The sequence below is a fragment of the Chlamydotis macqueenii genome, chromosome 1 (assembly GCF_036417535.1).
Source record: "Chlamydotis macqueenii isolate bChlMac1 chromosome 1, bChlMac1.mat, whole genome shotgun sequence".
NCBI classification, from domain to species: Eukaryota; Metazoa; Chordata; class Aves; order Otidiformes; family Otididae; genus Chlamydotis; species Chlamydotis macqueenii.
This window is the reverse complement of record NC_141556.1, coordinates 100,449,128-100,473,902: the sequence shown is the minus strand read 5'-3', so window position 1 is coordinate 100,473,902 and position 24,775 is coordinate 100,449,128. Positions and strand designations below refer to the sequence as shown.

Sequence of the window (24,775 nt, the reverse complement as noted above, 5' to 3'; positions counted from 1 at the left end):
CAGAATAATATAAACAGTTTAGAAATACTATCCAGTTTAGTTTTTAACTTTAGTGTCTTTAATATTTTTTAAGCAGAAGTAATATAGTTTTCATATTTTGATAGCTTTATGCAATTCTTCAGTATGATCAAATGTCTAAACCAAAAAGTACATTTGCTATGTTTTAATGAATTTTGTCAGAATGACACTAACTCTGAAAATCAGCAACCGTAGGTTTCAATCAGCAGTTCTGGTAAGTCTCAGTGAGCGAGAGAAGTAACTCATTTCACATGTCAGTCATCTCCACGATTTATTTTGGGGTTTTGTTTGTTCCTTTTTCCTCCACTGTTTCAAAGGTGCATTGTTGCTACTAGATCCTACTGCTCACAGCTACCTTTACTGGAACATTGACCTGAGTCATTTTCCTTCATGCCACTGTGAGAAATGGAAGATCTTGTTTGTCTCCATATCCATATCTGCATATCACCTGCTACTGTATGTAACCAATGTCTTACAGTCTCTTTCTTAAATGAATCATGCTTCTCCAAATCATGTATTTTCACCTGGACAACTTCCCCAGAAGTTTGTTCAAAAACTTCTTTGCTGTAGTCCATATGAATCTTTAACCAGTTTACAGCTCAGATGAATTAACTGACAGCTTAGACACATTTTTTTTCCTTAGTCAAAGCGCGTGCACGCTTCTCTTAACTACCTCTCCATACGCCATTTATACAGTTCCTTTCCCCTACAGTTTTCACTCTAGCCTCTCCTGCCTATTTGATGTCCCAGGAAGTCTTACTATATACATTTTCCTGATGCTACAAATCGCTCTTCTCCCACATATTTACCCTAGCTACTTTTTTAAAGCGAAATTTTACTTATTTGAGAAATTCTCTAATAATTGAATGCCAAGTACTGACTCAAACATAAACTCCTTGTATTCTAGTAAGTGCTGCCAATTCTTAAAACACTGCACAGGCTGCATCCTAAGACACCTGAAAACCTCAATATGCTGCAAAACTAACATTAAGAGTATGCATGACCAACCAAAATAGATGTATTGTGATAGCTGTATTTTAAATCAACTTTGAGTGCAGGTTTTTTGTGCTTCTATATTGCAGTTATTGGAGTAACTAAAGCTTTTAAGAATTTACAGAATAACTGAAATTATATCTTGTGTGCTTTCCAAATGCCAGCCTCCCTGTTCAATTCAAAGAAGCTCATCAGAAAGCTAGAGCAAAAATTCCTTGCTGTATTTTCTCATCATGTATATGACAGTATTTGCTTTTTGCCCAAGCAAAAATTCCTCACTGTATTTTCTCATTATAGTATATGACATTACTTGCATTGTCTAGGATTTTTGAAGGAAATAAAAATTTCAGTATTACAACTCGGATTGCATGAAACTGCATTAAAAAAAATGTAGAACATGGAAGTATCTGCAACAGACTGAAATTATGTCTAGGAATACAAAGAACAGAAAACCCTGAAAAAGTGTAATCCATACAGTAGAAAATAGACTGAGATTAAGAAATGTCACATCGCTTGAAATCCCTGAGGGCAGAGACACAGAAGGCATTTTATAAAAATGGATTAAGGTGCTGAGGATAGATGATTTCTACTTCCTTCTGGAATAGATCACAAGAAATAAAATAACTAAAAATGTAACAAGATTTTTCACTCAGACAAACAGCATTTTCTGAGCTCATTTCAGAGAAGCAAGTAATTCAGAGATAATGCCAGCTAATATAAAAACAAGCGATATAAAATGAAGAGCTATGTAGAACCATAGAAAAGTTTGGGTTGGAAGGGACCTTTGAAGGTCATCTAGTCCAACCTCCCTGCAAGGAGCAGGGACATCTCCAACCAGATCACATTGCTCAGAGCCCCATCCAGCCTGGCCTTGAATGTTTCCAGGGGTGGGGCATCCACCACCTCTCTGGGCAACCTGTTCCGGTGTTTCACCACCCTCATTGTAAAAAATTTCTTCTTTATATCAAGTCTGAATCTACCTCCTACTTTTAAACCACTACCTCTCATCCTATCAACAGGCCCTGCTAAAGAGTTTCTCCTCATCTTTCTTTTAAGTCCCTTTAATAATTGAAAGGCCGCAATAAGGTCTCCCCAGAGATTTCTCTTCTCCATGCTGAACAGCCCCAACTCTCTCAGCGTTTCTTCGTAAGAGTACAGTGACATCAGAACTATAAGCAGGCCAGTATACTGTATCTTAATTAAAAAGTTAAACTACAAGTGCCTCTGATATTGTTACATGCATTAGCTAGCTGGAAAGATAAGACACATTTTGTAAGTGCAGCTACTGGCAAAGCACTGATGGTTGAACTTCAAAGAGTAAAAACGTTCCCCTTCTCCACACTCATCTGGCCATACCACCTCCAGATTTAAAGTAAGATGGACTCAATCAAAAAAGCAAGAGAAGGGCAAAATAATGCACACGTTATTTTTGCATATTATTCCTACTTATGACACAGGCTGCTCCAGTCCTGAGAACAGCTCAAATCTTTCTTATATGTCTATACTGCAAGAATAGTCAATGAGGTAGAATAGCCATTCACTTTCAGAGTGTCAGAAAGCCACAATCAAGACAATGAAAACAAAATGGTGACTGACTTACCCCATTTAAAGGAAATGTTTTCCATCCTAATTCTCCCAGGGCAGCTGTAGTATCAAGTAACACAACTGAAAATGGAAAAAGAAATAGTATGTTTGCGACAGTGCTTGGATTAGACACACACAAGACAGTCAAGTATAAAGCTGATATGAACGGAACTAGCCGTATTAGTCAGGTATATCTGCTTAAAGTTACCAAAGCAATTGAAATGTTAGAGCACAAATAAAACCAGAATCTAAACAGTTAGGCTTTCATGGCTTACATTTTGTTATCAAATATCTCAGAAGACACAATTTAAAAAATGAAATCTTTTGCAGAAGTCATTGCCAAATCACAATATACTACCAATGCTTAATCATTAAAAGGTGCCTGAATAAGCATGCACAATTCGGCAATCCCTTGCTTGGAAATCTAGAAAGTCCGCACATGGACTTCCGTGTTAAAGCTAACAAAATAAAGAAAAACAGAGTTTCAAAAGAAAGATGTTTGAAAAAAACCCATAAATTTCCCAGAAATCAAGTTATACAATACACAAATCACATAACTCAAAGAACAAGAACGACTGATAACTAGAGCTGATATTTTGTCTGGAGCATCACAGTGCTGAAAACTGCTACCTATATTTTGTATCACTTCTGCCATATTAATTTTGTCTTTTTAATATATGACAGGATGTGCATTATTGTACTTGCATATTATGAAGTTTCTGCATTATTTTAATATGTTAAAGTAGATTAGCATAATTTTTCTCTTCCTTTCACTATTGCAAAAATTATACTGAACACATCTCAGTGACAAGGAAGCTCACTGTAAACCAAATATTTAGTACATGAGACATTGTACCTACATGTACTACTGCCCTCTAATGGATTTTTTTCATCTGACCCTCTAATTTAAGAAATGTAAATTGGGATTTAAGCATAAAATTAAGCTTTGCATAGGGCAGTTTGTTTTAATTACCAAGTAGTGTGTTTTGAATGTTCAGTTCCTCCTTATAGCCCACAAATTCCAGTTCTTCTTTAGATGGTTAAATGATGGAGAAAAATGAAGCTATTAGTTTGGAACATGACACCACTATCCATTCATGGGTTTCATGCTGTTGTACACTGCCTTCCACCTCTTATCTGTCCAAACAATTGATGTATAGCTACCTATAATGTATTCCTATAGAGCAGTACAGTAGCAGCAGAAGCCAGGTCATGTTTTTTTGCCTTATGGAAAAGGCACATCGGCATGGAAACTGTGTGAACTTGCCAGTTTATTAGAGGAAACTTGACCTAGCATCTTCCTTTGTCTTTTGTACTAGTGACAATTAGAGTTCTTCTATATTTGAAAGTATCTTGACTTTTAACCTGAAACTGAAATCATCTTACCAGCAAATTTACAATCAGGTAACAAGCTCAACATTAACCAAACAAAAGTTTAATGATGTATTTGAAAAAAACTTACAACATTTTAAAACATATATTCAACAAAAGGGAAAATTCTGCTTTCCACTTCTTCATCACTTCACCAGTTTACGAAGCCTTGTGAATAACCTGAAGATATTTTTTTTTTTTCACAAGCTCTATTTTACTTCCAAAACATGGAATCACTATTCCCACTGAGACTATTTCTGCCTTCTGACTACTTACAAAGCTGTCATTTTCAGCTGTCACAGTATTTTCTATTTGCATCAGGCTACCATACTTTTGTTGAACAGTCAGAAATGCATCTTCCTATTTGGCGTGTGATGCAGCAGTATCCTCTGTAAATCTTCAAGTTGTAAGGTACTGGGGATCTGTTACCTCCAGAAAGACTAAGCCACTGGGTTTAGACATTTCCTTTTCCTGGAGAAGACCAAATGCTTAGCCGGCTTATGAGACTATTTCAGTTCATCTTAGGAGTTTGTTTTCTCCTCTCTGTCTCTCCTCCCCTCCTCTCTCCACTCAGCAACCATGGACTGTTTGTGAATACACTCGGTTTTCAGCCGAGGTTATATCTTGCTACTTATCAAGCACTATTCTGATGATATTTTAATTCTTTATTACAAAATTAAATAGTCACATGAAAAACACTATGTTACTCATAAACCTATGGATCTACAGGCAGAAATGAACTTCTTCTACAAAAAAAGCATCAGAGCTTGAAGTGTCATTTCAGTTTTATAATTTTTATGGTAGCAGGACCATGATCTAATAAACATAATTTAAGTATTCAAAACTAGTACTTCCAAGGAACAATCCCCAAAATACTTTTCTTCAATTGAGCCTGAATTAATTAATTACTTGCCCAAATTAATCAAGTACTACTTGAAAGCTCAAAGCTATACATTAAAAAATAAAAACTAGAGTAAATTCATCACTGGAAGTATGATAATTTTAAATTCAGTTCAACCATGATCTAATAATATTCCTTGTATCAATTTACCAAGTGAGTTTTGTTTAAATAGAATTACTGACACGTTTTCCATATCAAGTATCTTGTATGCTCACATATGCTCACCTATAGCCACAAAAGCCATTCGAATCTTGAACTGGAGAATTCAAACAAACAACAGCTACTAACCAGAATTAGAATGCTATCACCTTCAGAGACAGAAATTAAAATAATAAAAATTTAAAGACTTTTTCCAATAGTACTTGGTATTACAGGACATAAAATAATTATCAAAAATGTGCAAATACTGGCAGATCAAGCAAAGAAATACAAACCCCAGTAAAGCAGTGAAACCAACAGGGCCAACTATACAAATGAGGACACAGATAAAGTAATAAAAACCTTGCACACTTCAGTGATTTGGAGATATCTACATGGTAGACTTCAGTGTGGGACAGAGACACCCCAGCTATCTTTAAATTAGGTAATTAAGAAGCAGTCTATCCCCAGCAGCACAGACCTGATGGCAGACAAATGTGCACTGCCAAGAAGCTTCCAACTCGCAGCTCCTTGGCAGAAAATTCACCCTGACAAAAATATCCAGACTAAACGGAATGCCCACTACATGTATATATCTGAATTACGTACAGAAGTGAGCGCTTCTCCTCTGGCTTCAGAATAGTCAGTTTCTAAAGAACTGGAAACTCATAAGCAACGAGGTTTAAAAGAGATGGTGGACACTACATGTATGATGCTTAAAATGAGAAAATTTCTGAAAAAGTTAATGGAACCAGAAAGCTATATTTAGTGACCTTTGTCCTTGCATTTACTTATTTATACTCCTTTATAGGCCATAAAAAGCCCAGTTCCTCTTAAATGAGACTTCATGCAAAAGCCATCAGCTGTCAGGATAAGCAAAAGTGTGTGGAACTACTGTAGTTAATATTTATGAAAAAAGCTATAAATAAAATGGTTGCAACTAAGCAATGTTATTGACATTTCTGACATCCAGCCACCACTTGTAGCAGCCAGTTTTTTTTGAGGTGACAGAATGTAAAACTTCCAGAGTAAAAAAGCATAGATCTGCCATTATAAAGTCATGCCACGATTCAAAATTAACTCAAATATCCTTTAAAAAATCTCTTTGGATAAAAAGAACTTAGATTTAGCATTCACATGTCCTACCTTAAATAACTGAGCGAGTGACACTATCACTTGCCGGACGATAATATACAGATTTAAACATACAGCTGTAAACCTATTGTTTTAGTTAATGGCACGGTTCATACTTAGAAATTCAAAGTGTTTAGCTTCGTTTTCCAGTACATACTTTAACAGATATTACATTAACTCATTATGCCATAGCCATATTGAGCTCCAGTTTCCTTTTTTTGGACATATCTTACACTGCTATTATTAGACTTCACAATTGAAGTTAATCTTTTCAGAGGTTTTGCCTGGTCCTGAGGGAACTGTTTTATTTAAAATTATGATGAGGGAGCTCCAAGAACTAACAGTGTGGAATTTTAATTCCAATTCCAAAATACTGTTCTGAAGACAAAATCTAACATTCTTATCTGTACAACCAAGCAAAAAGCCTTCCAAACATTCATTTCAGCAGTTTCTGGTCTCCTCTTCTTTCTTTACACATCTCCACACAGTCTGACCTAACAGTTTTAAATGAGTAAAGGACATTAATTTCTTAAGACAACACTAGAACTCAGGCTGCTGCAGAAAAATTACAGTGTGGAAAAACCCCAAGAAAAAAAATGCCGAGACTCAGAAGACAAAAACTTGGTAAGACGCAGACCAGCTCACTCCAACACATCCCACCCAGCTGACAACTGCTGGGCCACCAGCGACTCGCCAGGTGCCTGCGCTGGGAGTGGGGAGCATTTTCTGCTTAGCCTGGCAGACCTATTTGTCTGCTCTGTGGCTTCACCCACAAACACACACCATGCGCTCAGAACCTGTGGATGTCCTCTGTGCAGAATCGCTCCGCTGTGCTGGGTAAGAGATGCCCAAATAAAAGATAGAAAGTTTCAGTAGCTTCCATAAGGATAAGCAGTCATTACAGATGACACCCAGGAACAGGCAAAACTGGCACCTTTTTTTTTTCTGAGAATTTACGTATTGACTCCAATCAGCTTATAAGACAAACACACTGAGCTTCTGAAGTCTCTCACTTCCAGCCCCCAAGAGAGCTGGTGCTCTCTTCTGCAGTGTCTGCACTTTTTCCAGGTTTTATGGTCTTTTTCATTTTAAAAAACAGGACCACCTACAGTATTCTGAAATCATTCCTTCTAACAATATACATTAAGATAAAAACCCCTGCCTATTTTTATATATTCAAGGTCATATTAGCCTATTTTCTACTGCAGCACTGCACTCATAGGCAGTTATTAGTCTATCAATATCACTGTCCTTTACAGAATCACTCCTTTTCATCATTATGTTTCAGTTTTGGGTTGTATTTTTGTTCTTGGAGGTACAAAGATCCATTTGTTTTTATTAGAACAAGTTTTACTTTTAAGGGCTGACCTTTACTAAGTGATTGTCGTAGTTCAGCCCCGATCGGGACCAGACTATGCAGTCTCTCTCTCACTCCCCCCACCCTCCGAGAGAACAGGGGGAGATGATATAAGAAAAACGGCTCAAGGTTTGAGATAAGGACAGGGAGAAATCCTTAAAGTTACCGTTATGGGCAAAACAGACTCGACTTGGGGAAAAACACTCATTTATTTCTAAAATTAGCAGGAGAATGAGACAGGGAACAAGATAACCTGCCCCTGCCCCTCCCTCTTCCCAGGCTTAACATTATCTATACTACCTTCCCCTCCCGAGCAGCACAGTGGGGGGGAAAGGGAATGGGGGTCGCAGTCAGTTCATCACACATTGTTTTACGCCGCTGTGTCATCGTCGGGGGAAGAAGTCCTCACATTCCTCCTCTGCTCCAGCGTGGGGTCCCTCCCACGGGCCACAGTCCTTCGTGAAACTGCTCCGGCGTGCGTCATCTCTTCCACGGGGTGCAGTCCCTCCAGAACAGCTGTCCCAGCGGGCCCTCCACGCACCACAGCCGCCTTCAGGCCTCCACCTGCTCCTGCGTGTGGTCCTCCATGGGCTGCAGGCGGATCTCTGCCCCTCCGTGGACCTCCATGGGCTGCAGGGGGACAACCTGCTCCACCATAGTCTTCACCACGAGTTGCAGAGGGATCTTGGCCAGGAGCCGCATTACTCCTCCCCCTCCTTCTTCACTGACCTTGGCGTCTGCAGCCGTTCCTCACAACAGGCTGGCAGACGCCTCTCAGGATCCTTTATACATCTTATTCACTTCTCATCTCTTCTCCACTTCTTGCAGCCAGGCCGGGCCGAGTTGGGCCCAGTCGGCTGCCCAGCAGGAGGCCAGAGGGTGAGGCCTGCAAGGCCCACAAGGCTCGCGCCTCCCCCTCGATGCCCACCACTCAGCTGCTTCACTTCTTCTCCTCTTCTCTCCTTTTCCTGTTTTCCCCTACTTAAATACGTTATCGCAGAGGCGTTATCACGGGACATTCTGCTACCAATTGGCTCGGCCTTGGCCAGCAGCAGGTCCACCCTAGGCCCGGCCGAGTCCACTGAACAAAGGGGAGCGACTTCTAGCAGTTTCCTACAGAAGCTACCACCTTAGGCCCCCCCTCACTAACAAAACCAGAACAGTGATAAAGGGTGTTCCCTGTCTGCACATCTTTACTTACTACTCTTTTGTCAGCTATTGATTTTATATTTATTTCCATGTTACTAATTAAAAGTGTTAACCACTTAGAATTTTAAATAGTATATAACGAATATCCCAAGTTCTGTGATTTAACAGCCACTGAAAATTACTTTAATGTTTCTTAGACATGAGTTTTTTAAAATCCACTTACTAAAAAATTTGGTGAGAACACTTCGTGCTATTTTGTCATACTTTACAAAATGTAAGCATAGTACCTCTGTGGCTTGTCTGCTTGAGGAAGACAGAAAAGGTATATATGCAATATGCAAGTTACCTTTGGCAATTAACACGTAATCAACTGGGAAAAACTATTTAAATGCTTGGGTTTTTTTGATCAGTCCTGCTTTCCATAGAACAAACTGGCATTCATAATGTACATATCAATTGAATCCTTTTACAGCATTTCCATTATTTTGCATGCAACAGCTATCTGGTTTAGGCAAGATTAATGAGCTGCAGTAATAAAGGATGAGGAGTACTTGTCTAGATAGCAATTCTGCTGGGAAAGTATACAGGAGTCATAGCAAATCATATAGTACACAAACTATCGACAACACTGTTGGACTGAGATAAATAGGATTATAGCCAGGAAAGTATAGAGAGTAATCCTTCCCCTCTCCTCAGCATTTGGAAGCCTTTTGCAGTAGTGCTGCATCTGATTTTCAGTGTCTTACTTCAAAAAATACCTGGATCAGTTGCAAAGACACCACAGGAGAGCAATCGGAACAACAATCTCGAGAAAGGCGGTGCTCTGGAAGGTCTGAGTGCACTGGAGTCATTTACCTTGGAGGTTAAATTAGAAGGACTATCCATTACCAGTCTTCTAGTGCACAAAAGGCCATTTAAAGCAGAAGAAAATAATCTGTTCTCTATGTTAATGGCCAAAAAGGAAGACGGTATTTAAATTACAGTTAAAAAAAAAAGTGGTTTATGTTAGACTTCAGTAAAATCCTTACTACCCCTACAGTTGTAAAGAAAAGGGATAGGTGTGACTAATTAGGAAGTTGGGGAATCTCCACTATAGGAGGCTTTTAAGACATATCAAACACTGTCAAACATGGTTTCTACATAATCTCATGTTGCCTTGGGGCTGAGAGGGAGAGCTAAATGACTTCTCGAATCCTCTCCAATGCTGTGATTTTTATAAAAATCTAGTTACCAGGTTAATGGTGCTTCCCTTTTCTTTTCAAACCAGTACTCTAAGACCTACGCTCTTCTAATATTCTTGAATTCCCTGAGCCTCTGAACTCATTAAATTTACCATCAGTAGCCCAGAGATCATCTCAGCCAATTCTTTCAGGACTCTTGGAAGAGAACTACTTACACAAGATGGGGAGTACTTTATATTCTTAATGTTATGTGAATAAATTACTAATTTCTAATTTTCTCAATTCCAGAAGCCTTATTTTCTGCATCTTCCTAAAAATAGTTCAATACTACTCACACAAACATTTTTATTCATAATACAATAGAGAAATTCCCATTATCCCAAGTGTTGTGAGACTCGGGCTTTTATCTAACACACTTAGCTTCTGTTTTCAATTTTCTACACTTCGTATTTTCTAACGTGTATTGATTTCCACATGTACCCTCTCTTTTCCATTAATTATTACAAGTGTCTATATATATATATATATATGTGTCTATTTATAGTTTCTGCTTTCATGTTACCTCTAACGTAGCTGCTATCCAAAACCGGCCTTTTTTTATTGATCAATGATTTCCCAATCAAGAATTTTAAAAAGGAGTTTCCACTTTCACCTTTTTCATTTTCTCATTTGCACTCTTACACAAACACATGGTTAGAATTCTCCTCAAATGAATGAGGACTGCTCAGAATAATTTTTCACGTACAAAACCCAACATCTCATTCATGATAAATTCACTTTGTGGCAAACTTCTTAGGACTGACATTATTAGACTGGGCCAAATATTTTTTGTTGGATAACTGCCTAACTTGGTGGTGTTTTATTCCCAGTTACATGAAGCATCCAGTGAGTATCTTCAAAAACTGTTTCTCCCACAGCACCATTTCTCCTTCCATACATTACAAACAATGGTTAAGTAATAACTTACCCATTTTCCAAATTTGATTCAGTTATCTGTTTCAGTCTTACTGTTCCCTACTACTACCTGGATAGACAGAATTTAAAATCCTGTGGCTCTGAGCTAACAAGATTAAATCCAACAGTGCTGCTTTTGCATAAAACGCAACTACCCACCTTTTTTTATTCAACCTTTTTTTCCTAGAGAACCTTATTATCTATTTCTTAGCAAGATCATTTTAAATTAAATTAAAATTTATGCTCTTTACTATATCATTTTATGCTTTCCTACACTTTCATAGTACTCCTGCCACTTCAGAGCCAATCTAATTATCCTTTCCATACATGAGGTGCAAACACACACATTCTCCTAAGACTGGAAGGCTGCTGTAATCCTACTGCTCCATCTCTCATTGGAAGGTAAGCCAACATTCTCATACCAAAAGCTTCAGTTTTACATTATCCTTTTTCACATTGCCTTTCTTTCATTCTCACTTGAAAAATCAACATGAATCCCTTTATTCTCATGTTGTATTATTAGCATTGCCAATCATTGCAGACCCCTCAGCTACACCAGACTAACCTCACTGGATTTAGTGTTAAATAGAAAAAGCAATATGAAGCTCTGATTCATTCTCTTGGGGTTTTTTTTTTTGTGAATTGGATTATGGAATGCTTATTTTTATGTGACTGTACCATGTAATAAGCAAGGTAAGTAAACTAAATGTTCTACTTTGTTCATGCTATCTAAAATCATAAGATACCACACATTTATGTTTGTTTTTTTTTTCCAAATCAAAGACTAATTATTGTATCTACAGAGAGAACTGAAGGAGGCAGACACAATTGACTCAAGCTATATTTTCATTACCATTATTCCATATACTGAAGCCAGTGAAATTGAAGTAGCAACTAACAGAACCTCAGACCAATATGGTATTTCATTTGAACAATTAAGTGGACAAGCCACATGAAGGTAGAAGGAAGAAATAGGCCACTTGCCTTACAAAACATTTGTATTTTTATCATTACATTACTTTAGAAGAATATGTCATGAACATTATATTATTACATCTATGGAAAGGGGAGTTATACGAACATCCACTCAACTTACATCTGTACAAGCAAAAATGTAGTTTTACAATTATTTCCAAATAACAAGGCAGGTAGCCAGGATAGGATGAAAAAATACTCTGAATCTAAACAAATAATCTAATATGTATTTCAGCACCTCCAAAGTCTCTATTAAAAAAGCTAAATTCAACTTAAACCCAGCAATATTTGACACTCAAAATCCTACAAGTAGGCCTAATTAATTTTATGACTTCTACAGCACCAAGGGATTAAAGTATTTGTCTTTTACCAGCATGTTCTAAGACTTCGTAAATGGTCTATTTCATGTCTAAATTTTCTTTATCTAGAAATTACTATTGAAATTATCAGTGAAAATTTTGATGGATAGTCATAAAAGTCTGCCCTTCTGGAGAAAGCCTTTGGCTTTCATGTTCAAGGAACAATAGACAACAGTCCTTATGTGTTATTGTTATTTCAACAATAAAAAGATCATAATTAGAATACACAGTCAGCTAGCTGCCTATTAAAATTCTAAAAATAAGCCTCAGTAAATGTAACGCCTACCTTTCTGAAAGAACAATGGATTTTTAAGAAGTGAAAAGTCTGTTGCTACAGACTGTCAAGCTTTAAATTAACTTCAGGCTTTAAAGTATCCAACCACAAATATTTCTTACTTTAACAAGAGCATTTTTACTTCCTAATGCTACCTTATTGTAAAATATGCAATTGTAGGACTTCAAACACTTGTCAAAATGCTTTGATAAGCAATTATTATAATTTACAATTTATAACTGTACACAGCTCATGGAACATACCTGTGTCTTGTCATACTTCTACTTTACATAACATGATTACTACCTATAATTTTTTAATTTTATGATCAGGAAATATTTGAAATACTGGACAATTTTAAATACCTATTTTATAAAGTTGGAGCTTAAGACATAGTAAGATAAAAAACTGAGATGGACAGACTTATCTTCAGGAAACAAGAATCCTTACACTCAAAAGAAATAATAGTAAAATTTTACATTCTGTTTTCCGCCATTATTTTGTAGCCTGTTTTTAATAGCATTAAAATTACTTAGAATAGTGCTAAAATATTTCTTAAAAACAAAATTAAAAATCCAACAAAAATCACAAAATAGAAACAACTGATTAATTCTGAAAATGGGTCAATTATGCCTAGATGCATTCATTTACACACTTAAACATCCTATAAAAGGCACGGTTCAGTCCTGAAGTAGTCTCACAACAATTAAAATAGAGACTATTTGACCAACTGTTAGCCTTTAGAATTACTTAAGGTATGTAATCTTTGTAGCAGCTTAAGCCAAGGGATGGAATCTTTGCAGCAGCTTTTTGTACAAAGCATCTTGTGAGACTTCTTTCTCTGGTGTACAAAAAAGAATAATCAGATGAATGAAGGAAAGAGAAATGACCTTTACTGCTGTTGTACAACAGACCTGAGAAAAGACTCCCTGCAAAATGACCTACAAGAGGAGCTCCTTGTTGTGGAGCGAGACTAGAGATTCTCTTACCTCCACACACAGATGCACCCGTCCATGCTTTAATGGTTTTTCTGCACGTGCGTATGTGACCACTCTGACAGTGAACATCTCTCTAAAGCAACTTATGAGGGACGCAAGTCTTCAAATGTATATTCTACTAGGATAAGACACTGACTGCCTTTTTTTCAATATCAAAGTGCTGCCTTATCATACAACTTTAATCCCTGTTTATAATACAGGCAAATATTCCAATGACAGATGAGAAATTAAACAATTTGTCAGTCACAGGCACATAACACCAGTCAGTAAAATATATGGCCTTTCCCAGTAAGGCAAGTTCCATGTTTTATTTCATGAAAACAAAGCAGAGCCTTGAGAATCATACCAATACATTCAGTGGCACCAAACAAACCAAGCACGTAGAAAATGCATCTATCAGTGTAGAAACACATGACAATTTCTGCACTGAAATCTCTCTGGGATGATCATTACAATCCCAAATTATACACACTTAGATCTTAACTACGTATTCTGCTGGTTTGCAAGTTGTTTTGCCCTAAGATAACTACAAACATTATGTATTTTGAGGCCTAACATAAGTGCTTGCTTGCTGCTCCAAAGCAAGTCTTATTCACAAACACGAAAAGAAGTTAAATTACTGAGGTAAAGAGAAAGCATATCCAAAGCTAAAAGAAATGGATTTACCTCAGGAACAGGTGCACCCTCAAGTTTTCCTCAGGTAACTATGGAATGGAGAGCAAATAGGTAATATCCTACCTCTCCTTGCCTATAATATAGATTCTTTGCCCCCAAGAACAGTGTCAAAGTGATTTCAAAGTGATTTAGTTGAATGCTGCACTTCCAGACAGAGGGGTAAGACACAAGGTGGTTTCCAAATCCACAGATCAGCCAGAAGGGGTGAATTCATACATTTGCAATGTATCAGAAGGGGCCGACCACTGCAATGACAACTGTGCAGAACAGGCAGCCAACACAGAACTGAAGAATGAGTCCTGGTAGGTAGAAGCAGACTGCTCTACTTCAGCAGACTCCTCACAAAGAATGAGATGGGAAAAAAAGGGGGTTTATGTACCAAGGAAACAGTGTGTTCTTAACCACTGACTCAGTTTTCATTTCTATGATATTCCTCTTCAGCAGGAATTCCTGTTAAAATAAAGTGAGATAAATTAATGCTGTTCACAAGTCCAGAAAATTAACACCAAAGCTGGTTTATGTCATATAGCTGCATTATTTTTCTAAGCCTTTGATTTCACATGTGACATACATCAAGGTCAAGGGCTAACCTTAATAAAAACAGGAGTCAAAATTATGATAGGAGCCCAGCTGCCCTAAGTAATAATTTTCATTCTGACTGGAAGAAGCTAATTGATACTCAATTCACCATCATGTTCATGTCAACAGTAGATTATTGGGCAGATTTTTCTAAATGAACATGAATACCTGACAGTTTTGTCAGCTCTGTTTATTAACCTGAGTATATCTTCATTAGGGAAATTAGAAACAAATGAAATTCAGACAAATGGATTTATCTTTCCTTGCACTGGTAAAGTACAAATGACTTGTGTGTTGAAGTCAGTCCTATTAGATTGGGAATTGGTTTGTGGAGTCACGATGCTAGATTTAACATTCTTCACTTTGCTGTTAACCTCATCTTTTCTGCATTCTTACAAGTATTTGCTTTTATTACACTTTTTTTTTTTTTTGAGTGGTGATAAAATGAACAAAAAGTTTGTAACAACAATCTATAAGTGGAAAAAAAGATAACAAAAGCTTTTGCAAAAGTATAACAACACCTATGCAAAACTGTCAGTTAGACTAATTAGAAAGTTAATAATTTCATAGCTATTGCTCCTATACTTTGCTTTTCTTAGCATTTCCTCTTCAAGAAGGGTAAAAACTTCCCACAGGAGTTCACGGGGATAATCAAACACATCACAGGCACCCATTCTTTCTTGCATTGCACTCATCCGAAGACCTAGCCTCTCTGTTAGTAAAGTATGAAATGGTATTGCAAGGGTTTGTTGCCTTTGATCCCATGCATAACTGGGAAGGCTGGTAAGAGGTACTGCTAACAAGGTCATCCATGTCTTTTCAAGTGGAGTGAGAACCAGAACCAATACAGACCTTTTCTGCAACAGTTCCTTTAAAGAAGGAAGTTTTGAAGAGCACAGCTGATAAAGTCACAAATGGTGACTGGGAAGACAGATGGTCACTGCTTACTCAAGTAGTTACTTAATAACCATAATGAAAAATTAGCTGTTTGGTGACTCAGAGGAACAGAATAGACGGATGTTAGGAGAGATACAAAGGCTGAAGCAACTAAAGGGAGTTCAATGCTTGACTGAGAGCACAGCTGAAGAGCTGTTTGAGAATCTCTAGCTCAAGAACTGTGGGTGCATATTGTGGTGGGGGCAGTCAAAGCTGCAGAGCATGCTGCTTCAGACAGTTTGAGAGCAAGAATCAGGAGTCAAACTCTAACATACAGGCAAATCAGACATGGGAACAAACTGGGGAAGTTACAGGCATGAAATATGAAGGCAGGCACTTCTGTGGTGCCACAGGCCCATTCACTGAAGCCAGAGACTCTTTGCTACTCTCTCTCCATCTTCTACTACTTCTTGGTCCAGCATACCTTCTTAACTCTAGGCAGATAAAAAAGTTTACCTACATTCAGTTCTTAATTTTACATCATAAAATGAAACAAGGTCATTCTTATTTTGCAGGCAGAAAAGCTACAATATAGAAAGCAAAGAGGCAAAGCTTGACTACCCTGCTTTCCAAAGCTAACAATAATGCTATGAATGTCTGATGAACTATATAGAGGGTGGAAAAGCATAGCTGTTCAAGCCCCATCTGTTGCATTGTTGCAGTCTGAACTACCACACAGAATTTATCCATAAGTATTATAAATGAGCCTTCAGAAGTGACAGGACATTATTACTGTTATCCATTACAGATCTATGCCAATGCCATATGAGCAGGATGAAGTTCGTATTTCATACTCAAATAAAAGGACATGCTCTCTGATCTCCCAAATGAAAGCAAGTGACATATAAAGGATAGGGGAGGGCTATCAATTCTACATTTGTGTTTTTTTCTGCTTGTTAAAGATCATGTGCTTAGTAATGATTTCATCTGTCAGCAGTTAAGGCAAGTCACCAGTAGAGCCACAAGCTGCAGGCATATCAAAGCAGAAGCAGTCACGACTTTCAAAGATCTCAAACAAGATGATCCATTTTTCTCCTTTGATTCCTGAAGTGGCACCTCATTTGCTTGATAAGTTACCTACTTTAGAAGTTAAATATTTAATACAGTTTGCCTTACTGCTGTAGTCTGAAAGTGACCATGTTGTACAGAAAAAAAAAGTTTAGCAAAACTCAAAAAAACTTCCAGTAAGGAACACAACTCAGAAAACATGAGGTTAACATTTGGCTATATTAAATGTTTTCTTTTTTTTAAGTGCAGAGCCTCAAAAATATACTGAAGTAAATACAACTTATCAGAAAGAAGACTTTTTCCACTCATGACAAATATTCCCAGAGATACTCCAGGTTTATATTTATGATAAAATGTTTCTTATCTCCTTTGATTAAATATCCACAGAGCCAGTCAGTATGATGTTTTTCAGCTTTGTAATTCTCTCTTTCAGAGTCTGTCTGTCACATTTTCCACTCGCTCTTCATTTATAATTTATGGTGTCAAGCACCAAGCTTTCACAGCATGAACATTTTACAGGTGCTAGGTCAGGCTGTCAAGCTAAAGTACATGCCAATAATTGGTAGCTTTGAAAGTCTTGGTCTCTTCTCTTTACCTGCAGCGGAACATCAGCATGAAAGCTCAGTTGTTCTTACAAAATAATGAGCCTTCCAATATTTTTAATGTTATCAACAACTAAATATACATTCTGTCACTCACTTGACAGGAAATAAGTTTTGCCTATCTAACCAAAGATCAAATTCCTTTAACGGACTGGACAGCAGAGAGTACTCACTTCTACTATATACAGACTTTAAGCTTTGGATGATATACTTTTAACGTACATACATAGAGATTAAAATTTCAAAGATAACTGAAGAGTATAAAATAGATCTGAGAATGCCATCATTCATGTAGCAAACTGTTACGCTTGGTCTGTTGAATAACTGGTCTCATATTCAATAGCATATAGTTACTCACTTTTTAGATTTTGTGACTATATGAAAATCTTATTGGAGAAAAACTTTTTTTCTGATTTCACATCAAGAAGAGCAAGTAAAAAGACTGCCTTTCTATACTAATTTAGGGGTTTTTTTTTAATTTTCAAGAGGTGATTTGGATATTATACAGGAAACATTTCACAATGTATCTCTTCCCAGTCCACAGCTCTTTAAACATCAGCGGAAGAAAGAGAATGTTGAAATCTAACAGCATAGTACTAATACTTTGTTAAAAATAATTAAATAATAAAAACCCCCTTCCTGCTAAAACAGTGTAAAGTAAAACTAGTCACTTTTGATATGACTGAAAGTAGTCTTTTTGGTAACAAGGGGTTGTCATGTGTAACACACATGAAGGTGGAAAGCATTTGTGAAACTTCCACTGACCTGAAATGAACACGTCTTGGGCACAATGATTTGGCAGGTACAGCATTGCATCACTGCTGCTGGAAGTGCAGTAGCACTCGGTGACTTACTTAGCTCAAAGCACCTCTTTGAAGGGCTACTTGAGACTTAAGTGCCTGTTACAGAACTCAGTGATGCAAGAGGAATGTCACTGAGTATCACTGGAGCACTGCCAAGGAACTTTGAAGGCAATGCCAAATATAGACTATATAATACTACATCCGCACTGTTAATGTGGAGTATAGGAACCTTTATACTTGAATGATAATTACAAAGGTAATGTCTGAATTATAATTTGCTTTTTAATGTAATTTTTCTTCAAACCTTTTTTTTTTCCTCTTTTGCCATTCTGTCTGAAATGTTTGAGCCCAGAAAACAGAACAAGAAATAGCACCATGACTGTGGAGGTGAATTACTCTACTAAAGGAAAAATAGAGAATAATTTAAAAATTGTTCTTTGTTGCTATCTGAAGGCTACAATATAGTGTCTGGGAAGGCTATCCAGTATACCATAGAACTACAGAACTATCAAATGGTTTGTATTGGAAGGGACCTTAAAGATTATCTAGTCTAACTTCCCTGCATGGGCAGAGATATCTTTCAGCAGACTTAAAGCCCCATCCAATCTAGCCCTGAACACTACCAATGATGGGGCATCCACAGCTTCTCTGGGCAAACTGTTCCAGTGTCCTGTCATTCTCATTGTAAGGAGTTTCTTCCTTATACCCAATCTAAATCTATCCTCTTTCAGTACAAAACATTGCCCCTTGTCTTGTCACTCCAGTCCCTGGTAAAAAGTCTTACTCTGTCTTTCTTACAAGCTCCCTTTATATATTGAAAGCCCACAATAAGGTCTCTCCACAGCCTTCCCTTCTCCAGGCTGGACAACCCCGACTTTCTCAACCTTTCCTCACAGGAGAGGTGCTCCAGCTCCCTGATCGTTTCAATGGCCCTTCCCTGGACCCACTCTAGTTTGTTGTTGTTTAGCCCCACTCAGCAGCTAAAACACCACACAGTCACTCACACTCCCCTCACAATGGGGCAGGGAGAAGAACTGGTAAAGAAAAGAAAGCAAAACATGCAGGTTGAGATAAAAATAAATTTAAGACAACAAGAAAGGAACAGAAAACAGAAATGGAAAATAAACAAAGAAAACCAATAACATAAAATACTTCAGCACAAAATTTATAGTACAATAGCTCATAGTAAATCCTGATGCCCAGCTCCCTCCCAAGTAGCAGGAGACTCCTCTCAGCACCCTCCTCACTCATATACTGAGTGTAATGTCACAAGGGATGGAACAGCCCTTTGGCCAATTTGGGGAAACTGTCCCAGCTGTTGGCTAATTAGTAACCTATCCCAGCTGTGGCCACCAGCTACAGGTACCACCAGCTCCAGTGCCTCTTCCAGCTCAGGTGAAAATTAACTGTATCCTAGCCAGAACCAGGATATTATCCATCCCTTATTCCATACCATTTACATCATATCCCGATCGCACACTTTCCAGTGAAATCATCAACATTTTTTTCTGTCTTTGAAGGACACAAGAAGGACATGGACCTGTTGGAGAAGGTCCAGAGGAGGGCCACAAAGATGATAAAAGGGCTGGAGCACCTCTCTTATGAGGACAGGCTGAGAGAGTTGGGGCTGTTCAGCCTGGAGAAGAGGAGGCTCCGGGGAGACCTGATAGCTGTCTTCCAGTACCTCAAGGGGGCCTACAAGAAAGATGGGGAGAGGCTGTTTAGTAGGGCCTGTTGCAATAGGATGAGGGGTAATGGTTTTAAAATAGAGGGGGGTAGATTTAGATTGGAAATTAGGAAAAAAATTTTTATGATGCGAATTATATAACACTGGAACAGGTTGCCCAGAAAGGTGGTGGAAGCCCCATCCCTGGAAACATTCAAGGCCAGGCTGGATGAGGCTCTGAGCAACCTGATCTAGTCAGGGATGTCCCTGCTCCTTGCAGGGGGGTTGGACTAGATGACCTTTGAAGGTCCCTTCCAACCCTAACCATTCTATGATTCTATGATTCTATGATACACATATATACATACAGACAGGTATCACTCCCTTAGTCTATGAGCCATCTCTCCAAAATGTCTGTGAGTTCATGTAGTCCATGACTTTGGGCTTCATCTGTCATAACAGTCTCTCAGGGCAAGACAGATGACGCAGTGTTTACTTGGTGGTATTTGGTGTGACTGGTTTATCATGTTAATGGTCTGCAACTAGAAGACGTTGATCTCAATCTGCTGGGTGCTTAGTTCCTAAAGTCACTTCTGGTTCCATCACCGCTGCATTTTGCTTGGTTTTATCAGAGTTCATTCTTTGTTAATCCAGGTGACTTTTACTACAATGCCTTTGATATGACATATAACAGCTAGAGAAGTAATGACATACAGTATTATACAGCAACTAACACTGTATCATTCAAATTATTGGCTATTTTCATGTAAAATCAGATCTCCTCTTTAAGGTACACACTGCACTTCCTCATCCTCCTGCATTACCCACCAAGTACACCCAGGTCCTAGAGCAACAGCAATCCCATGCATAGGTTTGCCTTTGCCCAAGGGAGGAGTAACCCAGACTGTCTTCCCCAGCACATTCCTTACATGCACCACAGGAACTTCATCCCCTTCTACAGTACATAGAACTTTGGACTGGGCAGGGCCAGCTCAACTGGTGGATCCCCAAGTGTTGACTAACCAGGTGGCTTTTGCTAAATGTGTATCCAGTGTTTGAAGGTCTCACCACTCATTGCTTTCAGTGTAGTTTTCAGCAGTCTGTTGTACCTTTCAGTCTTCCCAGAGGCTGGTGCGTGATGGGGGATGTGATACACCCACTCAATGCCATGTTCTTTGGCCCAGGTGTCTATGAGGTTGTTTCAGAAATGGGTACCATTGGCCGATTCAATTCTTTCTCGAGTGCCATGTCACCATAAGACTTGTTTCTCAAGGCCCTTGATAGCATTCCGGGCAGCAGCATAAGGCACAGGATATGTTTCAAGCCATCCGGTAGTTGCTTCTATCATCGTAAGCACATAGCGCTTGCCTTGGCGAGTTTGTGGGATACTATAAGCAATCTGCCAGGCCCCCCCATATTTATATTTCAGCCATCGTCCTCCATACCACAAAGGCTTCAACTGCTTGCCTTGCTTGATTGCAGTGCATGTTTCATGTTCATGGATCAGGAAAGGAAGGCTAAACCCCTGACAGAATTCAATCTGGCCAGGGACATCAAAGGCGACAAGAAAAGCTTCTTTAGGTATGTCAGGGAGAAAAGGAAAACCGGGGAGAATGTGGGCTCTCTCCAGAGGGAAATTAGAGACCTGGTTACCTGGGACATGGAGAAGGCTGAGGTACTTAATGACTTTTTTCGCCTCAGTCTTCACTGATAAGGGCTCTAAGCCACATTGCTCAAGTTGCAGAAGGAAAAGCAGGGACTGGGAGAATAAAGAACTGCCAACGGTAGCAGAAGAGCAGGTTTGGGACCACCTAAGGAACCTGAAAGTGCACAAGTCCATGGAGCTTGATGAGATGCATCCATGGCTCCTGAGGGAACTGGCAGATGGAGTTGCTAAGCCATTATACATCACACCTGAGAAGTCGTGGCAGTCTGGTGAGGTTCCAAATGACTGGAAAAGGGGAAACATAACCCCCATTTTTAAAAAGAGAAACAAGGAAGACCAGGGGAACTACAGGCCAGTCTGTCTCACCTCTGTGCCTGGCAAGATCATGGAGCAGATTCTTCTGGAAACCATGCTAAGGCACATTGAAAATAAGGAGGTGATTGGTGACAGCCAACAGGGCTTCACTAAGCAAAAATCATGCCTGACAAATTTGGTGGCCTTCTATGATGCGGTTATAGCATCAGTGGACAAGGGATGACCAACTGATGTCATCTACCCAGACTTGTGCAAAGCATTTGACACTGTCCCGCATGACATACTTCTCTCTAAACTGGAGAAACATGGATTTGACAGACAGACCAGTCGGTGGATAAGAAATTAGCCACATGGCCGTACTCAGAGAGTAGTGGTCAACAGCTCAATGTCTAAGTGGAGATTGGTGATGAGTGGCATTCCTCAGAGGCCAGTATTGAGACAGCCCTGTTTAACATCTTTGGTGGCGACATGGACAGTGGGATAGAGTGTACCCCCAGCAAGTTCGCCGATGACACCAAGCTGTGTGGTGCCGTCAATAAGCTGGAAGGGAGGGATGCCATCCAGAGAGACCTTGACAGGCTGGAGAGCTGGGCCCATGCCAACCTCATGAAGCCCAACAAGACCAAGTGCAAGGTCCTGCACATGCGTCGGGGCAATTGCAAGCACAAATACAGGCTGGGCAGAGAATGGATCGAGTCCAGCCCTGAGGAGAAGGACTTGGGAGTGATAGTGGATGAGAAGCTCAACATGAGCTCGCCGCATGTACCACCTCTCTTGAGCGGGGGAACATTTACTCCTAATAGCTGAAATATTGGCCTGTAGTGGTGGGGAGTATGACATATTGTCTTTGAATTGCTGGAACTCCCGGGATAGTTTCTCCACAGCAGAGATGCAGGCCCACAGGGAGGAAGACTAATTTCTTCATATTGCCGGAGTTGGCCAGCCAGTTTATCGTCTGTTTGTTCCTCTCTGTCTTTCCAGGTCAAAACTGCCAATGAGTTGGCATACTATGATGGTGCACTTCAAACAAACTTCTGCCATATTGGTTGTGTGCACTTGACTTAATCTGGATCCTTAGATAACTGCTCATTGTCCAGATCATCATAAATGACCTCCAGCACAGCTAATTTTCTCAGGTACTGGATGCCCCTCTCCATGGTGGCCCACATAGCATGCCACACATGACTATTCTGCCTCAGGGCAGATCTCTGGGTGATGTTCCTAAAAAGTGTTTTTGTAACCCTAAACAAGACCTGGGACACATGCAAGAGAAAGAGCAATAACATCATGCTGGCTTGAATATCCTCAGGATATTCAAAGTTCTCAAAAACTGTTGTAACTACCCTGGAGAGGAAAGAGTAGAGGAAATAATTCGCATACAGGTAACAACTTATCTTTAAGGCAATTGATGTTACCATATCATGAACTGATATTGCACAGTACAACAAAAGGATAATTCTCATCATTTTCCCTGAGGTAACAAAAAGCACCACTGGGAACACATAGTACGCGTAAGAGTGTATATAACACAACAACCTGACCAACCACTGCAACATCATGACCAGCAACTAATAACCAACATAATAAGTGTGTATAACAAACTTTGTTTCAAGCCACTTGGTCAGATCTGTAGCTATCCCAGCCCTTTGTTGCTCCATGTTGGGCGCCAAAAGAACGTTGTGGTTTAGCCCCACTCAGCAGCTAAAGTATGCTAAATCACAGTCTTTCAAATTGTTGCAATTTACAGGACATATTAAAACTAACTGAAGCTGTCTTCCCTTCTCATTTCAGACTGCATGATAGAAGCCTGTCTGCAAGAAACAAGGTTTCATTTTCAGTAATGACAGCGTTATTCTGGAGTAAACAGTATCTTCAATAGAGTTAGCACACATTAACTGAAGACTGTTGAAACTAAGAACAGCTCCAGGCCAAACATTTTTTTTTTTTTTACCTACATGTATTTTTTTCCTCTACCTATAGAAGGAATTAGTGATATTATAATGACAATTAAATAAGGAATGAGTTAGAGAGAATCACTGTTAAAAGGAAATATTTTAGGATGAAAATTAAGTATACAATTACATCTCTATTTAAAAAGCAACAATAAAGGGAGATAATAAACTTTTATTTAGTTTTAGATATTACACATATTTCATAAACCCACACTGATGTAAGGCCTCTGTGCTTACAAGAGCTAGCTACCCCTGTACCTGCACAATTTGCAATACTATGCTTGTTACTCTCACTTTCCCACCTGTTCAAAATCATTCTCAGACTATGAATATACTATCTCATGGCAAGCTTCTCTACTCTCTACATGAATGCAATCAATTATTGTTTAAGGTTGTTTCTCAATAACAAGAATGAATGCCTTGATCAGAATCTCAGTGTGCTTTTTTGATTGTCCACAGTCCCTCCATTTCCAGTGCTTGCTCTCAATCAGAACAAATGATTTAAATCTCATTCTTAATTTAAAACAGATGAAGGGGGAATTTAAGATGTTTCATTCATGTAAACGCCAAATTTATAACAATGAATATTATCTTTCATATTGCTACACAGCTTAATTTATTCCATCTAAGAGCAATAAAACAGAGTAAGTACTGAGCGATCCTAATAGCCAAGAAGAATCAAATTATGGAAGAAAAAGCTGACATCTGAATTATAATGCATTAAGGTAAAATTACAGCGAATTTGAGGATAATTTCATTCAATCTGACTTTGAGAATGTAGTACATTTTCAGCCTTCTTTCAGTATTATACAAACTGAAAAGTGTTTTGAATCTATAAAAATTATGAAATATGATTTGTGTTTTTATAGTTAAGATATCATTAAATTACTATTTGTGTGGCAGCACCATATTGGTAGTGAACATTTAATCTTATCGTGTACAATTTGTTGTACAAATGTCAGAAATAAATCTGGTTTAGGAAATTGAAACAAGTTGTAAAAGTTTTTAGCTGCTTTAAGTAGAGAGCAAAAGAGGTGAGGAAGTGCATAAAAGGCATGCTTTTGAGACAGACAGTACTTAGCTGTGCAATTCATAACGCAATTTCTCAAAGGTTAGTCAGGACACTGATCCTATTTAATATTTAAGTAATTTCCGTGGCCAAAGTAGGTTTGTTCTAACGACATTTT

At 38.6% G+C, this 24,775-nt stretch overlaps 1 protein-coding gene across 2 annotated transcripts in view; it reads right to left on the bottom strand.

Moving 5' to 3' along the window:
• The window catches only part of EPHA6 (EPH receptor A6), a 535,028-nt gene that overhangs the window by 491,120 nt on the left and 19,133 nt on the right, over positions 1-24,775 (bottom strand). For both annotated transcript variants that reach the window (XM_086763129.1, XM_086763139.1), the window contains exon 2: positions 2,612-2,676. In XM_086763129.1, the coding sequence (XP_086619255.1) occupies positions 2,612-2,676 (65 nt within the window). The remainder of the gene's footprint in view (positions 1-2,611; positions 2,677-24,775) is intronic.